At 39.7% G+C, this 19884-nt stretch overlaps 2 protein-coding genes across 2 annotated transcripts; both read left to right on the top strand.

The window, feature by feature from the left end:
- Positions 1-2356: 2356 nt before the first annotated feature.
- Positions 2357-13592, top strand: LOC115621856 (delta-1-pyrroline-5-carboxylate synthase). Its single transcript, XM_030515678.1, has 12 exons — positions 2357-2638; positions 6816-6980; positions 7110-7250; positions 7311-7418; positions 7511-7687; positions 7778-7966; positions 8489-8684; positions 9287-9528; positions 11343-11600; positions 11676-11901; positions 11976-12254; positions 13060-13592. The coding sequence occupies exons 1-12, from the start codon at positions 2543-2545 to the stop codon at positions 13320-13322; spliced, it is 2340 nt and encodes a 779-aa protein (XP_030371538.1). The 5' UTR covers positions 2357-2542; the 3' UTR covers positions 13323-13592.
- A 2205-nt stretch (positions 13593-15797) lies between these two features.
- LOC115634447 (actin, larval muscle) lies at positions 15798-17551 on the top strand. Its single transcript, XM_030532157.1, has 3 exons — positions 15798-15865; positions 15954-16900; positions 16963-17551. Exons 2-3 carry the CDS (start codon positions 15976-15978, stop codon positions 17166-17168), a joined length of 1131 nt encoding a protein of 376 aa, XP_030388017.1. The 5' UTR covers positions 15798-15865; positions 15954-15975; the 3' UTR covers positions 17169-17551.
- The last annotated feature ends 2333 nt before the right edge of the window (positions 17552-19884 follow it).

Consider the following 19884-nt stretch of genomic DNA (forward strand, 5'->3'; position numbering starts at 1 on the left):
TATGCGAGGCGATGAAAAGTTCGCTACTCTGCATACAAAATGCAAATCAAAGTGTGATTAGCCTGGATTTAATGCAGCTTCCACTGCAATGCACAACTTTTTGCTCGTTTCACAAAGTGGGTGGATGGGCACCCAAGGTGTTGGCGTGAATGTAAAGTACCGGAATTTTACATGAGAAGTGCGAATATTGTACATAAACTTTTCGATTCTGACATCGAGCCAGTAAGTTACTGAAAAACAAGAAAGGAATGCTAAAGTCGAACAAGCTCAACTCTTAAATACCCTGTACCACCCTTGTACCCTGTGGGTACAGGTATAATAATAAAAAATTGATATTATATGACTTGATATATGTATGAGAGTCTGCTATGGGCGCATATAAATCAGCGCCGGAAGTTTTTTTGGGTACATTGGCCTGCTCTATTTTTAGTTGCAAAATATTAGAGATTTGTGTCGTTATGGCATAAATTCACGAAAAAGACTTATAATGGATTATCTTTATCTATAAGGCCAACAGATTTTGCCCCATTGTTTCCAATTATAGCAATGTAGTTCAAGTCGGTCTGCTTAACCACGTTAAACGTAGCAGCGAAACACAAGCCATCGACTTGTATATAAGTTGTAAAATATCCCACAGTCCTTAATTGGCCCTCGCCCATGCCTCGTGTCGACTGCCCTTCACTAAGTTCACACCCTTTAGATTTTTTTACTAAGCCTTCTCTTATTAGACATAAATCCCAGATAGAATAAACCATTGTTAAAAACTGCATGTATTTGATCATAAATGTTTATAAGTAAGGCCCATATAACCGGCTTAAATTAGATACAGTGCAAAATTTTTGGAGGTGTTTTCAAGTTTGTTGCAATTGTAAAACGGTGTCTTACATTCCTTTACTTGATGATCATTTTTGTCAACTGTGTACCTCGGCTGATCTCAATTTCTGGCTAAATGCCGATTTTATGTTTGACTTTAATTGCGTCCAGTTCTGTTTTAAAGGAGAATTTACACGCCTACCCTATTCAAGAATTAATGAGGACGTTCTTCCACATTTGAAGAGTAGCTGCTCCAGGACCGATTTGCACCTAAAAGAATAGTTGTTTGGCTTATTAAGTTATCGTAACCAATAAGTAGACGAAAAGTAAACAGTTTAATTTGACCGTCCAACCTTCTCAGCAGTTACTCCGTTAAATAAATTGAAATATGAGTAACATGATTTCTCAGTAGGGCTTCAAAATATATATTTTGATTCTATTGGAAATTGGGCATAGAAGAAAGCGCCTGAAAGTTTGCAACACATCGACGAAAAATTTGATTACGACTATAAGGTATCGCATATTTTTAAGCCTGATGAGAAATACAAGTGGTCTTTAATTAACTGATTTTTCGCAATGAACTGTTTCTGGCGAACATAATTCTGGCCTGTTTAGTCAGATTATTGTGTTTGGAGGCTTCTGTAATGACATCGAGCCAAGCTGCCATTGAAGCAAGGAGCGAGCTGAACGAAAAGTTTTTATTGTCAATTAATTATGGAAATTTTGTTGCACACAACCATTACCACTACTGCTGTTTTAAAAGTAATTAAATGAAAACTGCAGGATGCTGACGTATACGTACAATGCGCACTGATTATGCCGTGTCTCCTGTCATGTTGTTGACTTTTCCATGAAATTTTAAAATTTGTATGCGAATATACATGTGGATGCATGCTGATTAAATAAACAGCAACGCATTTTTCGCACTTCATTAATTGTTTGTAAAACAATTTCAACTACATACTTAGTAAAATGGAGCTGTAAATGGTTGTGGGACCAAGTTCAAATGTGCATGTGTACGTTGTTTCCCCTTCGTACAAACAAATAACATAGCATAACAGCATAATTACGGCTCGTATAAAAATACGGAGCAAGAAGATAAGCACTAGTTTGCAGTCCCAAGTTCTAATGATTCACTAGAGAAGTGGTTCGAAGTGCTCGCAGCGAAGACGACATTGGCGTTAGTGTTAAAAGTGTAAATGTGGGCCATAATCTGGTTCATACTTGTATACATACATGTACAAGTATACTACTACTATATACTTAGTACTACATGTGTTAGTGATTGATAACATTTCCAATTGAATCACAACAAAGGCAATGGGACAGCAACAGGCACAACAACAACGATGGCCGACCAACCAATTTTAATCGCAATCATACAACACATACAAGTGTATATTCATATAAAACACACATTCCATGTACGAGTATATGCATGTATTTGCGCTTTATTATCAGCAACTGGCAGAGTAGGTCGGGGATCACTTGGATCGAGCGTGAATGGCTAGCAGTCAGTAGAACTCGTTTTGTTTGACGGTACAGTTTAACGGTACGTGGACGGGGACGATTGTTACCTTCTCGTAGTACAAAAAGTAGTGAATTGAAGGCTGTGATATTTGTGGTTGTGTGAAAAATATCCTTCAGGGGATATAGTGTCACAGCTGCTAGCTGACTGCAGAAAGCGTCCATTCTATTTTCCGATAATACTCATATAAAACCAATCGTTATGCTACGTAATAGCTACAATCTGTGCAGCGCAATGCGCAGCAGGATTTCGAGTAATGCCTGGAGGGTAATGAGTTCTCATGGACCTCGGCAACCCGTGAGTGTAATTTTAGTTTTAAAATAAGTGTTTTAATCTTTCAATATATAAGAATAATATACATACTTGTATGTAAATAATACAACAGAGCCGTGAAAAATTAAAAAAACTGATTCAAACTGTGGGACATCTATCTTACTAAGAATTTGTTCTACTCGTATGACTTGAACTTCTATTTTGTCTTTAATAAACATTTCCGAAAGCAATAACATTCTTATCTCTGATTGCTCGTCGTTGACTACCTAACACAATACAGAGCATAAAGGCACACAATGGACGCTACGTCTCAGTATTAAATGTTTTATAAAGAAGTGAGACTTCCATAAAAATTGATCAAAACTATATTTTCTCCTTAAAAAGGGAATTAACTTGTGGCTGATCAGTTCGGGTACATTGTACACATTTAAGTGTACTACGAGTATATAAAGAGCGCACGGCAGAAAATAAAGTCGAGCGAACTCAAAAATTATTTATCCCCACCAAGCAGTTTAGGGGCCGAAAATTGAAAGTAGTACTTATTGTATAAGTTTGTAGCGAAGTTTTATGATTAACAAGCTGGCGACAGCTGGCCTAAAGGTTTTAGTTTTCCTAGCCGATAACGGAATTAATTGGCCATAAAAACTCTTGAGCTGTTCGGCTTATTGAATATTACAGCATTTCATAGTATGTGTGATAATTAATTGTGGACTAAATAGGTTGAGGTTTGTTGTTATGCAGCATGTTGTAAACAATAGCAGTTGTTGAGGCGCGACATGAAAAACAGGCGACCGAACCAGGCATTCCCCCGTAGAAAAAACGTGAACTGAAGGAGAAAACGGAGCGGCATCTGAACAATCCTGACAAACCGATAAAATGGCGTCACAGCAGGACAGCAGGCGCCAGTGCAACTGACAGTGACATAACAACGGACGCTACTTCCGCAGAGAGGAAGGGGCTTGCTTAATGTGGATGTGCGTGTTAAAACAAATTGAAAAGTGTAAATATTGTATTTCTAAACATGCACAAGCACTCTTGGACAAACATAAGCAACACTCTGAAACAGGCAGCAACCACACCAAGGGTGGGGCATTCTACTCAGTTGCCCTTCAAATTTCAAAGCAGCGCACCCTTCACATGCATTACAATCACACCCCTTGGGCAGGAGCTAGTTGGGTACATTTGCATATTTATGCTGGCATTGCGACCACTTCGACACGACCAATGATTTTACTAGGTCAAGGTCGGCCATATCTACCCAGTTCGCATTCTGCAGAGCGATTTTACACGTGGCAGCAGGTCGCCCCTGATGAAAAAAAGAAGAAAGCCCGACCCCTGTAGTATACCCGATTTCTGCTCTTTCATCCGCATTAAATGAACATTATTGCAATACGGATTTATTTCAAAGTGCTTCAATTTTTATGAAACTTTAGAATTTTGTTGGGCACTACCAAGTAAGGTAAAATGTTAAATTTGTCGGCTCGAACTATGCGTACAGCCAAATCTTTGTTCGCCTAGGGCCTGTACTTATCTTCTTATGTTTCATTAGAAAATTTTTTTTACATATTACAGTGATAATTAGGCTTGACAACAAAATTCTGAAATCTATTATATGGTTTTCAAAGTACTCCCTACTGGATGGAATGGACATATGGCAACGTTATTTTCAGTACTTCGAGTACTCCGAAATTCAGTAGCTTCTTTGATTTCGCTTGAATTTCTACCCGAAAGACTTTTGGAAGGGGGGGGGGGGGGCATTGTCACACCTAAAATTCTACTTTTTTGGCTCCCCCTTTGGAAAAAGCTGCGAACGACCTTGAATAAAAGTCAAGTGCTTATAAGGTTAGTGCAGTGCCATTTCTAAACGAGGGAAAATCTCCGACCCTCTAAAATATGTATATATTTATGACCAGCATTGGAACTAAGCCGATTTACCTGTGCCTGTTTGTATGATAACCCAGATCTCAGAGACTAAGACTAAGAGCTACTGCAAATCTGTACACACAGATGCCTTAATCATTGAAATGCAGCTTACCACGAAATTCGTGTGAGAATCAGCATCCACGCTAATTTGTTAGTGATCCCTGTAGTACCGCCATATTTATTGTTTACTTTATATGCTAATTTGTTAGGGTCCCTGCAGTACCACCATATTTATTATTTACTTTATATTCGCCTCCTTAACAATATAACCTTGGTCTACGAATTAATCGACAAGAGCACCCAATATTAAAGTATTCACTATGTTCTTACATATTTTCATTAGGTTTAGTATTATACGTATATTTTAAATTTTGTTACAAATCTTCTCATTTCTATTGGAGCTTTGTGATAATGATAACAGATAAAACATATACAGCACTCTCGTGGTTCGAAAATGTTTTCAGAGATCACTGATTTTTGGTCTCTTATAACCTTAGCGTGGTTATCGCCACATTTCCTTTAGCAATGTTATGTCTATATAGTATATCATATAGTATATCAGTCTGGGCAGTGGTAATCAACAACTTAATTGCTTTATAATTTGATTTTGCACCACAACACCGAACAATAGGTGTCGGAGGCCAGCACTTTCCAGCAAATGACAATGGTAGGCGACAATCTTATCAGAAAATAATTCGGTAATCTAGACATGTACTAAAATCTGTTGATAACAAAGCGGAGCAAAACAAATAACAAAATAAAGAATAATTGACCGCGGCCGTAGGGAAAGAATGAATTTTCCATAGTTGCTTATTGTATTTGATCTGCTCATTGCAATATGGAATATAAAAGATACACACACGTACTATTGTAATCACAATATGGCAAGTTGTCGGGCTGCTTGAAATATAAGTATTATTGTACTTATAAATTGCCGTCGAAATGGTTTCATTTCCCGATAATGATAAAACCTACTTGTGATAACAAATCTAAGTAGTCAGGGAAGGCTCGGGACAAAGCTCGTTTATGTTAGCCTTCAAGCGAATCAGCCTAGTTTTTTTTTGAATAAATGTTTTAAACAAGAGCCTAAGAATTGCAGGCTAAACAGGAAAATTAATGAACAAATCCCTTGGATGTTGTTGTTGTTTTGAATTGTTTTAAATATATTCCGCAATCGTCACGCGCATTAACAGGTCACTGTAACAAAACAAAAATATAAACTTTCCCCTCCCAGAGAGCAGAACTGTGTGAAGATAAGAATATTGTCACTACTAATGTAAATGTAGATCTATGGCTGATTTTGAGCTCGTTATGAAAGGTTTGCAATGAGGCACAATAGTTCCGAATATCAAAATGTTGAGAGCGTCTTGATTGATTGACGTGAAAAATAAAGACGAACCTTACACGCCAAGTTTGTAGACATTTGACGTAAGAGGAAACTTTGCAATATAGAAATATTACCCGACTGCGAAAAAGCGTGTACTGATAAGAAAACAGAGTAAACCAAAATAGGTGCTGCAACTTGGGGTACAACTATTTCGAGCATCACTTTTATAATGGTTTTACACCGGTACTCGTATCGAGTGGACTCGAAAATATTTTTAATTTAAATTGATTTATCACAATAAAAATTGACATGAGGACACATGAGTCTCAAATTCCGGGAGCTATGGAAAAATCATATACTTACTAGCGCGGGAGTGGTGGTGTATCAGGAAAAAAAAACTCAAACTTTACCTGCATAGGGGAAACTGGATACCAAGTTTGGTTATTCACATTCTTCTATTTTCTGAGGTACTTGCGTTCATACAGACGAGCGGACATACCGACGGGCTTAATAGTGATTAAGAATATATATGCTTTGTGCGGTCTGCCAGGCTTCTTTCTGCCTGTTATATTTTTCATTTTCACAATCCTAATATACTATACTAATGTTAAAACGCATCCAGTACTTTACATGAATTTTATTTTCTAACCAGCCGACAAATGTGGCCGATGTACTACTAAATTGGTAGCAGCAAATAAACCTTACCACGAAAAATTAAGAACTTAACATTACGGTTTTGGCTTCTATTGAAATTACGATTTGTGGAGATAAGCTTCGTCTGGTTCATATGCCCATAACATTTGAAACGGACTTTGAGTTTACTTATTTTTAGGTATTGCACATATTTTGAGTATACTCGTACGCAATAAAAATGCCGCTTTTTCAGATTTGATGATTATTTTAATTAGACTTGAATTAATGTTTTGGTGACTTCCTTCCTTCATCGTTTAGTTGGTTTCGCCGGAAAAACGTCTGGAGAAATCACATCCCACCTTCACCGATCGCAGTCAGCTAAAATATGCGCGTCGATTGGTCGTAAAATTGGGAAGTGCGGTCATAACGCGTGAGGATAATCATGGGTTGGCATTGGGTCGTTTGGCTTCGATTGTAGAGCAGGTAAGCTTTCAACAAATAGTTCCTAAATTCTTAAATATCATAGTTTTTGTTGTGCTTACACATATATTGCTAACATGTTTACATCCCATTTCGATTTGAATGACGACAGAAGATTATTTTTATTTTCAGGTTGCCGAGTGCCACTTGGAAGGGCGAGAAGTCATGATGGTCACTAGCGGTGCGGTTGCTTTTGGAAAACAGAAGCTGGCTCAGGAGCTGCTCATGTCCCTATCCATGCGTGAAACTTTGTCCCCTAAGGATACCAAGGAGGTGATATAAGCCGACCTCAATCTTAAATTTAAGCTAATGCTCACATTTCAAACCTCAAAGTTCGATGGCGCTACTTTGGAACCGCGTGCTGCTGCCGCCGTTGGCCAATCGGGACTCATGTCGCTGTACGATGCCATGTTTGCGCAATACGGTGTCAAGATTGCACAGGTTGGTTGCCCAACGTCATTCAGTCAGCTAATTAGAACATACGACTATATGTATGTAAGAAAAAACGAACTAAAGCTTTCGATGCTGTTTAGGTGCTAGTGACGAAACCGGATTTCTACAACGAGGAAACACGTAACAATCTCTTCTGCACGCTCTCCGAATTAATTAGTCTAAATATTGTGCCAATCATAAATACGAACGACGCCGTTTCCCCGCCCATGTTTATACGTGACGATGAAGTCCCCTCTGGAGTTGGCGGCGGCAGAAAGGTAAAGCCATCAGCACGTCTGCCCTCTTGCATGGCTATGGCGAGCGCGTGTCTTCTTAGCTTTCTCACCATTTTGTGTCGCACATTGCAGGGCATTCCGATCAAGGACAACGACAGTTTGTCCGCTATGCTGGCCGCTGAAGTGCAAGCCGATTTGCTAATACTCATGTCCGATGTCGATGGCATTTACAACAAACCGCCGTGGGAGGATGGGGCCAAGTTGATGCACACGTACACCAGCGACGACAGTCGCAGCATCCAGTTTGGTCAAAAGTCAAAGGTAAGCGTGCGAATGTATTAGTGCTCCCTACTGGAGCCACTTGGCGTGGAAAGTGGTACTCATATAAAAGTGGAAAACGCGCTATTTTCCCTTTCTCACTATCTCTTACCCTGTGCCATTTTTAATAAAATGTAGTTAAATATTTAAAATGCAGGACATATTGACGCCGCAAGGAGCTGCAACTTTGCGAAAGCAACACATTAACCCAATACTAGTTTCTTGGAAACTTGAAAGTATGAAGAGAGCTCTTGATGTGCGGCGGGGCGATGGTGAAGTGTGAAGCTTGCAAAAAAACTACACTTTTCTTGGCCTCGCTGCTACTTTTGTTTTCAAAGGGGCCCTAGTATGTTGGGGCGTATCTTAATGGTATTTACTAAAACGTTTGTTATAATAGTAGAAAAAGAACCCAAGACTACTTCCAGGAAAAAGGGTTAAGAAATGTGCGTTGCAGTTGTTCTGAATTAGGTTTACTTTTTTCTTTTGTTTAATTAATTGTGCTGACGTTTCGTCTTGCATTTATAGGTCGGCACCGGCGGAATGGACTCAAAGGTAAAGGCAGCTACTTGGGCCTTGGATCGCGGAGTCAGCGTTGTTATATGCAATGGCATGCAGGAAAAGGCCATTAAGACCATAATTGGCGGCAGAAAAGTTGGAACATTCTTTACAGAAGGCACTGAGAACACTAATACAGTGTCCGTTGAAGTGATGGCGGAGAATGGTGAGTTGGAAAGGATGAACAAACATATTTGAGCCAGGATTGCTGTCTGGTACCGACCTTATATAGAAAGGCTTGTGAAGTAGTTTATTTTCATGGTTGTATAAGCGATCGGCTTTATGGCAACTATGCAATATAGTGGTTTGATCCTCGTATAACTCTCACCTTCCAAATAGAAGGAGATTGGTGGCCGTCTGGCCACCAGTATTTAGTCCGATAAATTTTAAAGCATATCATGGCCATTAAGACGCGTTTATCACAAACTGCATATTTTATCTTATCAGGGAACGATGAAGAGAATACCTCTTCGAAGTATGTATATGTATTAAATATTATTAATGATTATGATATTGCCATTTAGCTCTATGACTAAAAGGGAGTACCATATCTCTGAGAATGTATTTAACATCCAGAAAGATGCATGATTAACTCCTCAAAGCCTGTCCGTCTGTCTGCCTATCCATCCGAGTGAACGCAATGCGAATAAGCGATGCATTTTAAGCAATACCTCGGAATATGAACTGGTTCTATGGTCCTCTGAAATACTTATCCTTACCGAAATCAGTACATAACCAAACATGCCTGCTTCTCCTCCCGCTCCTCAGCCCGCACCGGCAGTCGTCAGATGCAAGCCCTTAGTGCCGCACAACGTGCCAGCGCCGTCGACACTTTGGCTGAGTTGCTGGTAAGCCGCGAGAAGTTCATTTTGGACGCAAATGCAAAGGATTTAGCCGAGGCGCAAAAGAATGGCTTGGCGAAGCCTTTGCTCTCCCGCCTGTCGCTTAACTCGGCTAAGCTAAAAAACTTGTCAACTGGACTTAAGCAAATCGCCGAAGACAGTCATAAGGTGAGTACAATTTGTAAAAAAGTAGGGCTGGGAGTGGTGCTCAGCCTTTGTATTACTTACGCCATTGTGGTGGTTAATTAGCAGCCGAGAGTAAAACTTATTAAAAGTCAAGGCGGTAGCGTTTGTGATAGAAACTTAGACAATTGCATTTACTTTGCTGCTAAAAAGTCCCTCCATAATGAATTGTCCACTTATACTAAGTGTGTTGCTAGCCACGGCAGTTGTGAGAGACTATAGATTTGAAATTTCTTCCGCTTGCCTTGGTGAGTAAACCAAATAGCAAGCAACAGCAAGAGCAAGAGTATAAGCCAATTTATGAGCTGTTTTCCCAAAAACTACGCAACAAAGGCAAGGAGCAACTGCAGTAATATCCTCCAAGGAAGCTCAAGCCATACACGTACATTACAGTACAGAACACCGCTCACGCTCTTCTACTTATTGTTTCACATTCTTTCCAACTGCCCTTAACGACATTATGAAATCTCCGGGCAATTTTACACTTCAACAAAAATTGGCACCCACAAGAAGGCCATGGCGAGGCCGATATGAGTGGGTCTGCGTGCGACTATATATATATATATATATATATATATATATGTGTGTGTGTGTGTGTGTGAAAATGCATAAAAAACTAAGAGACAGCTTACGCATTTTGGCGCCCCCTCGCATCGACAGCGGCGCCATGGGTTTGCTGAAGCGACATTAACCCGCACGGAACTTTGATGGAATATTGCAGGACCATCCCTTGGCCCATTTATCCACTTGCCCTCACTCATGTTGGTATTCGCAAGCCAGTTTTATTGGATCTGATTGTGCGGAAACGCAAAACTTTTTCCTCCTTGGTGGCACAAACTTTTTGCCCAGCCACTCTTTAAAAATGGTGACACAAAGTGACGGCGGGGCATAAATCATGAAACAAAAATGTGTGTATGGCGAATAAATAAGCAGGAACAAAAAGATGAACAAAAAAAATCATAACGCACCTAATGTTGGCAAAATGTGGAAAAAGTACGACAGGGTCATTTGAAAAGTGGCGTATGGAAGCGGCTGCTTTCAGGACTTTTGAGGCATGAAATTTCAATTACCCAAGCTGCGTAAGCGCAACTATGTTCTGTACTTGAAATTTACATGAACAAAACTTTTGCTAAGCATTAAAATTAAATATAAACAAGTTGGTAGAACCGCCGAGAGTTGAAGGGTCCTTTAGCGAGCAACAGATAGTGTATGTACATCCACACATATTGTGGATACGAGGTAAAGAGGAAACGATAGGCGTAGTTCAGCGACTTAACGGAAAAAGTTAAAGCATACTTAAGTCCGTTTTTGCAGGCAACTCCCGACGATATAAGCATGAGCTAATTTTATTATTCTCGCCAAGAATAATTTAAAATTCGCACCCTATAAGGATGCCCATATAATCAAGTTAGGCCCATGGACAGATTAAGTTTACGTGATGTTTTCGCATGCTCTCTGAACAGAAAACTGAGGTAGCAGTCAGTCCGTTCCCATTAACTATAAATAAAGATTATGATTTATGACTCAACAAGCTAGCAGGAGTCCCATAATGTGAATAATGCGTTCCTGAGTAGGCACTTGGCTCATATCACGCCGCAAATGTCAAGTAAAAAAGTAAAATTAAATAATTTTCCAACCTAGAACAGATCTTAAATAAAGATTAAAGATTTACAAAAGAATGATTTATGTTCAAATACGGAACAAATTTCTAAAATAATTACATTCTCCCATGTAATTATGAGGAAGGCTTAATAGCCCAATTAAGATATTAATTGTAATTTTAACTATTTCTGATGCAGAATGTGGGCCGTGTTCTCCGTCGCACGCGGTTGGCAGACCAACTAGAGCTGCAGCAAGTGACTGTGCCCATTGGAGTGTTGCTCGTCATCTTTGAGTCCCGCCCGGACTCGTTGCCTCAAGTAGCTGCCCTCGCCATGGCCTCTGCCAACGGCCTGCTACTTAAGGGCGGCAAGGAAGCGGCGCACAGCAATAAGGCGTTAATGGAGCTGGTCAAGGAGGCCCTGGCCAGCGTGGGTGCCGAGCATGCCGTGTCATTGGTATGTAGGAATATATTTTTGCCAGATTAAGAGAGGGCGCGTTCGAAATAAGCCGAACCCCAAATCTTACTACAGGTATCAACGAGAGAGGAAATCAGTGATCTGCTGTCGATGGAGAACCACATCGATCTGATCATACCACGCGGCTCCTCGGAGCTTGTGCGCAACATACAGCAGCAGTCGCTACACATTCCCGTACTTGGGCATGCAGAAGGAGTGTGCCATGTCTATATCGACAAGGATGCGGACCTGGGCAAGGCCTTGCATATAACGCGCGACGCCAAATGTGATTATCCGGCAGGTGAGCTACTTAGGTTACAATGAGTCGTGGAATTATACTTGTGACACACGCTCCCTATTTACATTCGCGGATAGCTTGCAATGCGATGGAAACGCTGCTCATACACGAGGATCTAATGAGTGGGGACATTTTCACCGATGTCTGCAACATGCTGAAGCGGGAGGGCGTCAAGATATATGCTGGCCCTCGTCTGAATCAGCAACTGACATTCGGTCCGCCCGCAGCCAAGAGCCTGAAGCACGAGTACGGCGCTCTAGAGTGCTGCATCGAAATTGTGCCCAGCCTGGAGGAGGCCATTAATCATATACATACCTATGGCAGCTCTCATACGGATGTTATTGTAACGGAAAATGGTACGAAAATTGAAAATTAATATCGAGTTCGTGCAGCTGAAATTAAAAACGGTTGCAGCAGCCCCTCTTAATAACAGGACCGGGTGCTTGTGGTGGTTGGGTTAGCAGCTTAAGTAAAAGCTAATGACATTTTATTACGAGTACTCAAAATGTAGGTCCTTTTGCACATTTTATATTTAATGGTTCGTGCTTTTCGAATGATTTAGGATCGATGAAAGAAAATGTAAGCTTAAAAAAAAAAGATGATAGAGGTGGTATTGTTATATTTAAAAATGTACAAAAGATTTCGAAAGATAGTCGTTTAAAAATCAGTCTGGAAGAAAAGTATGATGAGATCAGTTTTAGTTTTCGAATTCTTAATGCCAAGAAACTTATAATTGTTCATTTTATTTTTAACCGAAATGTGGATCGTTAATAGTAGTTAGGAGAAATCCTTGCGTTCAGATAGACTTGGAAATGTATCTATTTCATACTTTCCCGAACGTAAATACTATTTAAACGGGCAAAAAAAAAAAAAAAAACAAATTAATTGCATAAGGGAATACAAAAGGTATTCGGAGTAAGTGCATTTGAAAATGATTTCGTGCCTCAAATAGCATAACATAAGTATGCACGTTAAAAATATAATGGCGAATGATTGAAGTAAGTTGGAAAATTGCATGATTTTAAAAGCACAGGCAAATCCTCCGCTAGTTTTCTCGGTGCTTGGCACGACAACCACAAATTTCAATCATTTGGGAAATCTATTTTATTCAGTGTGTTCTCATGTTTGCCATTTTCGGGTTTTTTGTTTCATTTTGTTTAGATGCCACGGCCAAGACCTTCCTAAGCTCGGTGGATAGTGCCTGCGTGTTCCACAACGCCAGTTCGCGCTTCGCCGACGGCTTCCGCTTCGGCCTTGGCGCAGAGGTGGGCATCTCGACAGCGCGGATACATGCACGTGGACCGGTGGGCGTTGAGGGTTTGCTGACTACCAAATGGATACTGCGCGGCCAGGATCATGCCGCGGCCGACTTCGCCGATGGCGGCCAGCGTACGTGGCTGCATGAGTCGCTTCCCGTGGACTAGTTTAAGTTAGAAAGTTGATGCAGTTGCAAATTATGTAGCGTAGAATGTTTTTTTATTTTTCACTCATACAAAGTTGTATGCGTTAACTAGATGTTTGCAAACTGTCAGCCCAAAAGTACTTGGAGCAGCTCTTCCTCTAGAAAATATTAGATGTGCACGTGTATGTACATACTATATGTGTATATTAAAAACTACAAATGTTCAGGAACCGCTGAAAATGAAAAGTGGAATTAGCTGTATTGCATAAGAAATAAAAAGTAACAGAAACAATTCTAGGGTCGAGTCAACCCTGTTGCTGTGATGTCAGCGAGTTCGTTGTCCTTAATGGCGTAGGAGAAAACGCAATGAATGTGTGAGTTTTCTGTATACTTATATGTGGGTCTGGTTTGTTGGTTTCTCTTTAAATATATCTCCATAGATGTTCCCTGCTGTATTGGATTTAACGGAAGACCTGTGTCTAAATCATTGTGGATATTGAAAATTAAGGCAAACACTTGTATTTTAATTGTGCTATTTTATATTTGCTAATAATTTATTTATAGAAGTAAAGGCTCTTCTTTCTTTTTCTATTCAATAAATTTATATATGGGTAGTGGGATCTTAAACAATACATTGCAGGGTACGGGAAAAATTGTGCAAAAACCCACATAATGTTTTGGTATAGAACGAAAACTTACACATATAATACACACATAGTTATACACTGTACATAAGAGTGTACTGAACCAAATAGGTTACATCATATTTGTGCATGCATGCTAAAATTCAAAAATACCTTCTTAATTGAACATTAAAGGCATATAGTATAGTTCATTGCGCAATCGCTTTCCTAGGTGTAGGAGAATATGATTTCATTGACACCGGATTGCAATTTATTTTCTTGGCTTCCTTAATGTGTATATTTTCTTTTGAAAACCTCAATCTTATAATGACATACTTTTTATCAACTTTAAGTGATCTCGTAAATCGTAGATGTAGTTGCGAGTTCACGCAATGTGTCTGCTCATTCATTATAAAATCGTACTTTTATACATACTACAAATTACAAATTTTGCGCTACACTTAATCGGCAGAACAATAGAAAAAACACATAAATCTCATAGTCAACATAATGTTAAGATGAGGCGATATGGAGGAGCTAAGTAAAGATCCGACAAATTATCGCAAATGCATCCGCACCTTTGGCAATGCACCCGCTTAGCTGCCTGTCCGTCCCCTGCGTTGCGCCCTCATATTTGTAAAATATGTGTATTTTATTTAAATTCAATGAAATCTACCCATCATGAATGTGTGCATGCATCTTGGCAGCCTGTTCCTCGCCATCTATGGACTGATGCACTCAAAACATTTTGTCACATCATTGGCACAAATGTGACGGACTGTGGGTTGGCATGTGGTGGTGTGGCATGCAGTGCGGCAAACCGCATGTACGAGTAGTATGTAGTACACTGCATTGTTCAGGTCTATTAATATACAACTTAAAAATACATATAACAACGACAGATGCCTATACAAGTCCTGCCGCAAACGTCAAAGAGCGTTTGTCAAACGCAACAGACATAATTATGCGAAAATGAAATGAAACAAGAATGAGTTCTGAATGGGCAAATCCGACTATTCTACACTCTTTGTAGAACTTTTACAGATTTTAAATTATAAATATTACTTACACATTACATCCACAGCTTATAACATATTTTAAAAGGCTTGTACTATATCTAAAATTGTTTCACATTGCGGGAAGTTTGTCGTAAATTAGATGCAATTATTTTTTATGCTTCAAGCACTTATTACTTTGAAATATTTGATAGAATATGAAATAACTTTTAGAAATACAGTTTTTGTAAAATGTTTACACAAGTCCTGGCGCAACAGACATAATTATGCGAATATGAAATGAAACAAGAATGAGTTCCACAATAAATAAGAAAACTACTACAGATTAGTAAAATCGTGGAATTTAAATTATAATATATATTTACACATTACATTCGCAGCTTATAAAATATTTTAAAAGGATTGTACTAAATAATATCTAAAACTTTTTCACATTGCGCGAAGACTCTCGGGAATTAGATGTTATTCTTTTTATGTTTCAAGCACGTGTTACTTTTTAAATATTTCATAGAATATAAAATAGGCCAGCCCTTTTCAAATATAAAATATTCAACGGCAAATGCAGTTTTTGAAAAACATGAGCATACTTAGAGTTTTGATTATAAATGAATACTGAAAACTCTCTTATAAGTAGTAGATTAAACCTCGTAATGTGTCATTTTGTAGCGGTTATATAGTTTTGTGTACATATTTGATGAGAATGGGGATGTACGTAATCTAAGTTAGAGCATAATAAAAATGACGTGATGCCGATTGCATACCGTCCCCCCATCCCAACTGTGCCACAAAGCGCATGTTACTATAGCCATCGGCCATTGTTCGCCATTATAATGATGCTGGGAAAGGGAAGATAGAACTTATTTAAATAGTCACGTCCACAACAAAACGAATCACTCTGATTGCTGTTGCTGTGGTACTTACACGTCGTGAGTGTCGTCTCCGTCGTCGTCGTCGTCGCACTTTGGTTGCATCGCTAGGATTTATTAACTTATAGTTGTCGTTTTTTGTCCGTAGTGCTCGTTAGTCGAATCTCAAAATGTGTGACGAAGAAGCATCAGCTTTAGTTGTGGACAATGGATCCGGAATGTGCAAGGCTGGATTTGCTGGTGATGATGCGCCCCGCGCTGTCTTTCCATCGATTGTAGGGCGTCCACGTCATCAGGGCGTGATGGTCGGCATGGGTCAGAAGGATTGCTATGTTGGTGACGAGGCACAGAGCAAGCGTGGTATTTTGTCCCTGAAGTATCCCATTGAACATGGTATCATTACCAATTGGGATGACATGGAAAAAGTGTGGCATCATACTTTCTACAATGAGCTGCGCGTGGCACCCGAGGAGCACCCAGTGCTCCTTACCGAGGCTCCATTGAACCCCAAAGCCAATCGCGAGAAGATGACGCAGATCATGTTTGAAACCTTTAACTCGCCAGCTATGTATGTGGCTATCCAGGCTGTGCTTTCGCTATACGCCTCTGGCCGTACCACTGGCATTGTCCTGGACTCTGGCGATGGTGTTTCACACACTGTGCCCATCTATGAGGGGTATGCCCTCCCACATGCCATTCTTCGTCTGGACTTGGCGGGTCGCGATTTGACCGACTACCTGATGAAGATCCTGACTGAACGTGGCTATAGCTTCACCACCACAGCAGAGCGTGAAATCGTGCGTGACATCAAGGAGAAGTTGTGCTACGTTGCTCTAGACTTTGAGCAGGAAATGGCCACAGCAGCGGCCTCCACCTCACTAGAGAAGTCGTATGAGCTCCCCGATGGTCAAGTAATTACTATTGGCAATGAGCGCTTCCGCACCCCCGAGGCTCTGTTCCAGCCTTCATTCCTGGGTATGGAGTCCTGCGGCATTCACGAAACTGTCTATCAGTCGATCATGAAGTGCGATGTCGACATCCGAAAGGACTTGTATGCTAACAATGTACTCTCAGGTGGCACCACCATGTATCCAGGTGAGACAAGTCGTCGGAGTGTCTTTTGAAAGAGGACTCTACTGATCATGTTTATTTCTCAGGTATTGCCGATCGCATGCAGAAGGAAATCACTGCTCTGGCACCGTCCACCATTAAGATCAAGATTATTGCGCCTCCTGAGCGAAAATACTCTGTCTGGATCGGTGGTTCCATCTTGGCATCATTGTCCACCTTCCAGCAGATGTGGATTTCGAAGCAGGAGTATGATGAGTCCGGACCTGGAATTGTGCACCGCAAGTGCTTCTAAGTGATGCAAACCATATACAGCCACTGCCCCACCACCCTAATCACCCACACAACCAGCAACAACAAGTGGCGTTTATATATAGCCAACCCCACAAATATCTAGCCTATATCTGACATTGATATATGTTTAGCTATATGCGGCTAGCTGCATCTGGGCTTTGGCAAGCACTTTTCGAACGTATCTTTAAAATTAAATATAGTTGAAGAAGTTTTAGAGGCAAGACATGAAACGGGAAAACGAGCAAGACATCAACATCTTTTATGATTTATGAATTATTGTAATTTTTTTGTAAGTTACGGAGCTGTAAAAAGACAACAGGCGAATCGGATGTACGAGTAGTATAATAAAAAATGGCGTCCAATTTGAATGTATAACAACGAAAAGGCAGCAAAAGTCTTCCATGGAGCATTCATGTCAAAAAGTTTTCTAATTAGGCTGCCAAAGAAAGCGGCCATCCAGGCCTTCAATCACCCTGAGGCACACACAAGTTGTTGCGTTGTTATCAATGCGCACGTTTGTATTTCCTCCAAAGGCAATAGATTCTCACCTACACACGAGTGTGTGCTAAACAGGCTGCAGAACTTCCACACAATCATGGCCAATTCTCAGGATGTCATCGCCGTGAGGCCTTGATTTATTTCCGCTTCGTGGGGTTCATGATATCTCTCGATATGCTCATGTGTTTATCAAGGTGTCAGTGGAACAATAGAACTTAAGGTGGGCTAGTTAGATAACAAACGCCTCAAGTGTGCGATCTACTACTTAGAAATACTGGAAAATACATGGCATCCCTTCCAAGTGATTTTGTTAATTAAATATACATCGTTATCCATCCATATCAACCACTAATATCAATCATCTAGTTTTTAAATTGCATATCTGTTATATATATATTCCGTTGGTTATTAATTAAGTTACGGCGTCTTCTGCTCGTGGCAGTCGCATGATAACAGCGCTCGAAATCAGGCGAACAACTTTAAATATGTTGTTAAGGGCATTGCATTGTATCCGTCACGCGTTAGAATCGTTAGAGTTGAGTCTGTTGCGGTCAGTTTTGGGTTATGTGCCCTTCTGTTTTATTAATTTCCTCCCTGTATGTGGTATACCCCAAGCCGGAAAAACAATTTGTTAGCTTGTCAAAAGCACAGAAGAGCGCCCTGCCAATCAGGATATGTTTTGGCCGGCAAGGCGCCACACTTTAGCTTCCTGCTGTTGTCAATATTTAAGCTGCGTATATACTTGTTTGCATAATGAAAATAACAATTTCAATGTGTATCAAATACATATAACGCTATTCAGTTATTTTACCCTTCGTATAATCGTCTAACAACATAAGCTTTTGGTTTTGTAGCAAATTTTATAACCGTAGTGGTTGCCACTGGCTGGACAATGCATTCAATTAGCATAATATAAACGCCAGCAGCTAAATTGCAGCTCACTTGTGTAATAGTTACAAAATACGAGTGTGTCCAGCAAATTTTCAAATATGACAGTACAAAACAACCACAACAAACATTAGACTGAATGGCCGACAAGGCTGAAATCATATTCAATTTGATGCACAGACCGCAGTGGTAAGTAAAATTTAACAGCTCCCGGAATAATAGTCAGAACTATAAAATATGTGGCCCCATTTTAAAAGTGGGGAGGGCGTGGTTTCGGCTGTCGAGTGTAATGGCGAACAAAACATTGCTGACTGTTTTGCATTAAGTCGTTTTTAGGTATTAAATGCGCGGCATTGAAAACAAATAAAAATTCCAGCGCCTGAAATTCGCTGATAGTCGAATTTGGTTGGCACTCCCGTTACACACTGATTGATTAAGTTCCGGCCACTGAGTGGACAGACAGTAGGACTACTGGCTGGGTTGGTAAAGCATTGAACCGTATATATGCGTTGCTATTAGGTGCCATGGTTTTGCTTAGTTAGATAGGGTTGGGTAAACGGACTAACAATATCGGATTTTGTAATAGTGTTATACCCTTACTGAACATATATATATATAAGTGAAATAACAACGAATATAAATTCAAAATATAATATAAATAATATACCGTACAAGCTTGGCTGGAATCAACTACCTCAACTTTTAAAGAAAATTAGTGATGCATCGCATTTTAGGGAGAAATTAAATTTGTTCTTAAAAATTGGAAACTAATAACATAAAATATTTGAAATATAGAATAATCTATACAATTCAACTCAAAATGTTATAAAATATATTAAGTGGGTTAATCAAATTGTCTTAAAGTTGTTCAATGAAAGTTGTATGATTCCTGTGAGCAATGCATTAATTTATTAGAATTTGTTCTTGTCGCAATAGGAAATTATAAAAATAATTTAAAAACAAGATAGAACGCTACAGTCGAGCAAGCCCGACAGTAAAATAGCCTGTACTCTCCACAAAAAAGAAAAATTAAAAAAAAAAAAATTTAAAAAAAATTAAATAATTAAAAAAAGTTAATGAATTAATTAATTAAATTAAATTAGAATACATGTTTATGTTCAGTTTTAACAGCATACATTTACATCACGTACCTATACGTGTTTATATGCGTGTATGTATGCAGCACAAAGTTGAACCAAAGCAGCAACAACAGCAACAGCTGCGGGCAGCGCTGCCGACAGAGCTGCAGCGCATGAGCAGCGATTTTACTTATGGCTATAACTTTCTTCAGAATTGACCTATCATGATGAAATTTGGCATACGGACACATT

Source organism: Scaptodrosophila lebanonensis, unplaced genomic scaffold (assembly GCF_003285725.1).
Source record: "Scaptodrosophila lebanonensis strain 11010-0011.00,11010-0021.00 unplaced genomic scaffold, SlebRS2 tig00000001-arrow-pilon, whole genome shotgun sequence".
NCBI lineage: Eukaryota > Metazoa > Arthropoda > Insecta > Diptera > Drosophilidae > Scaptodrosophila > Scaptodrosophila lebanonensis.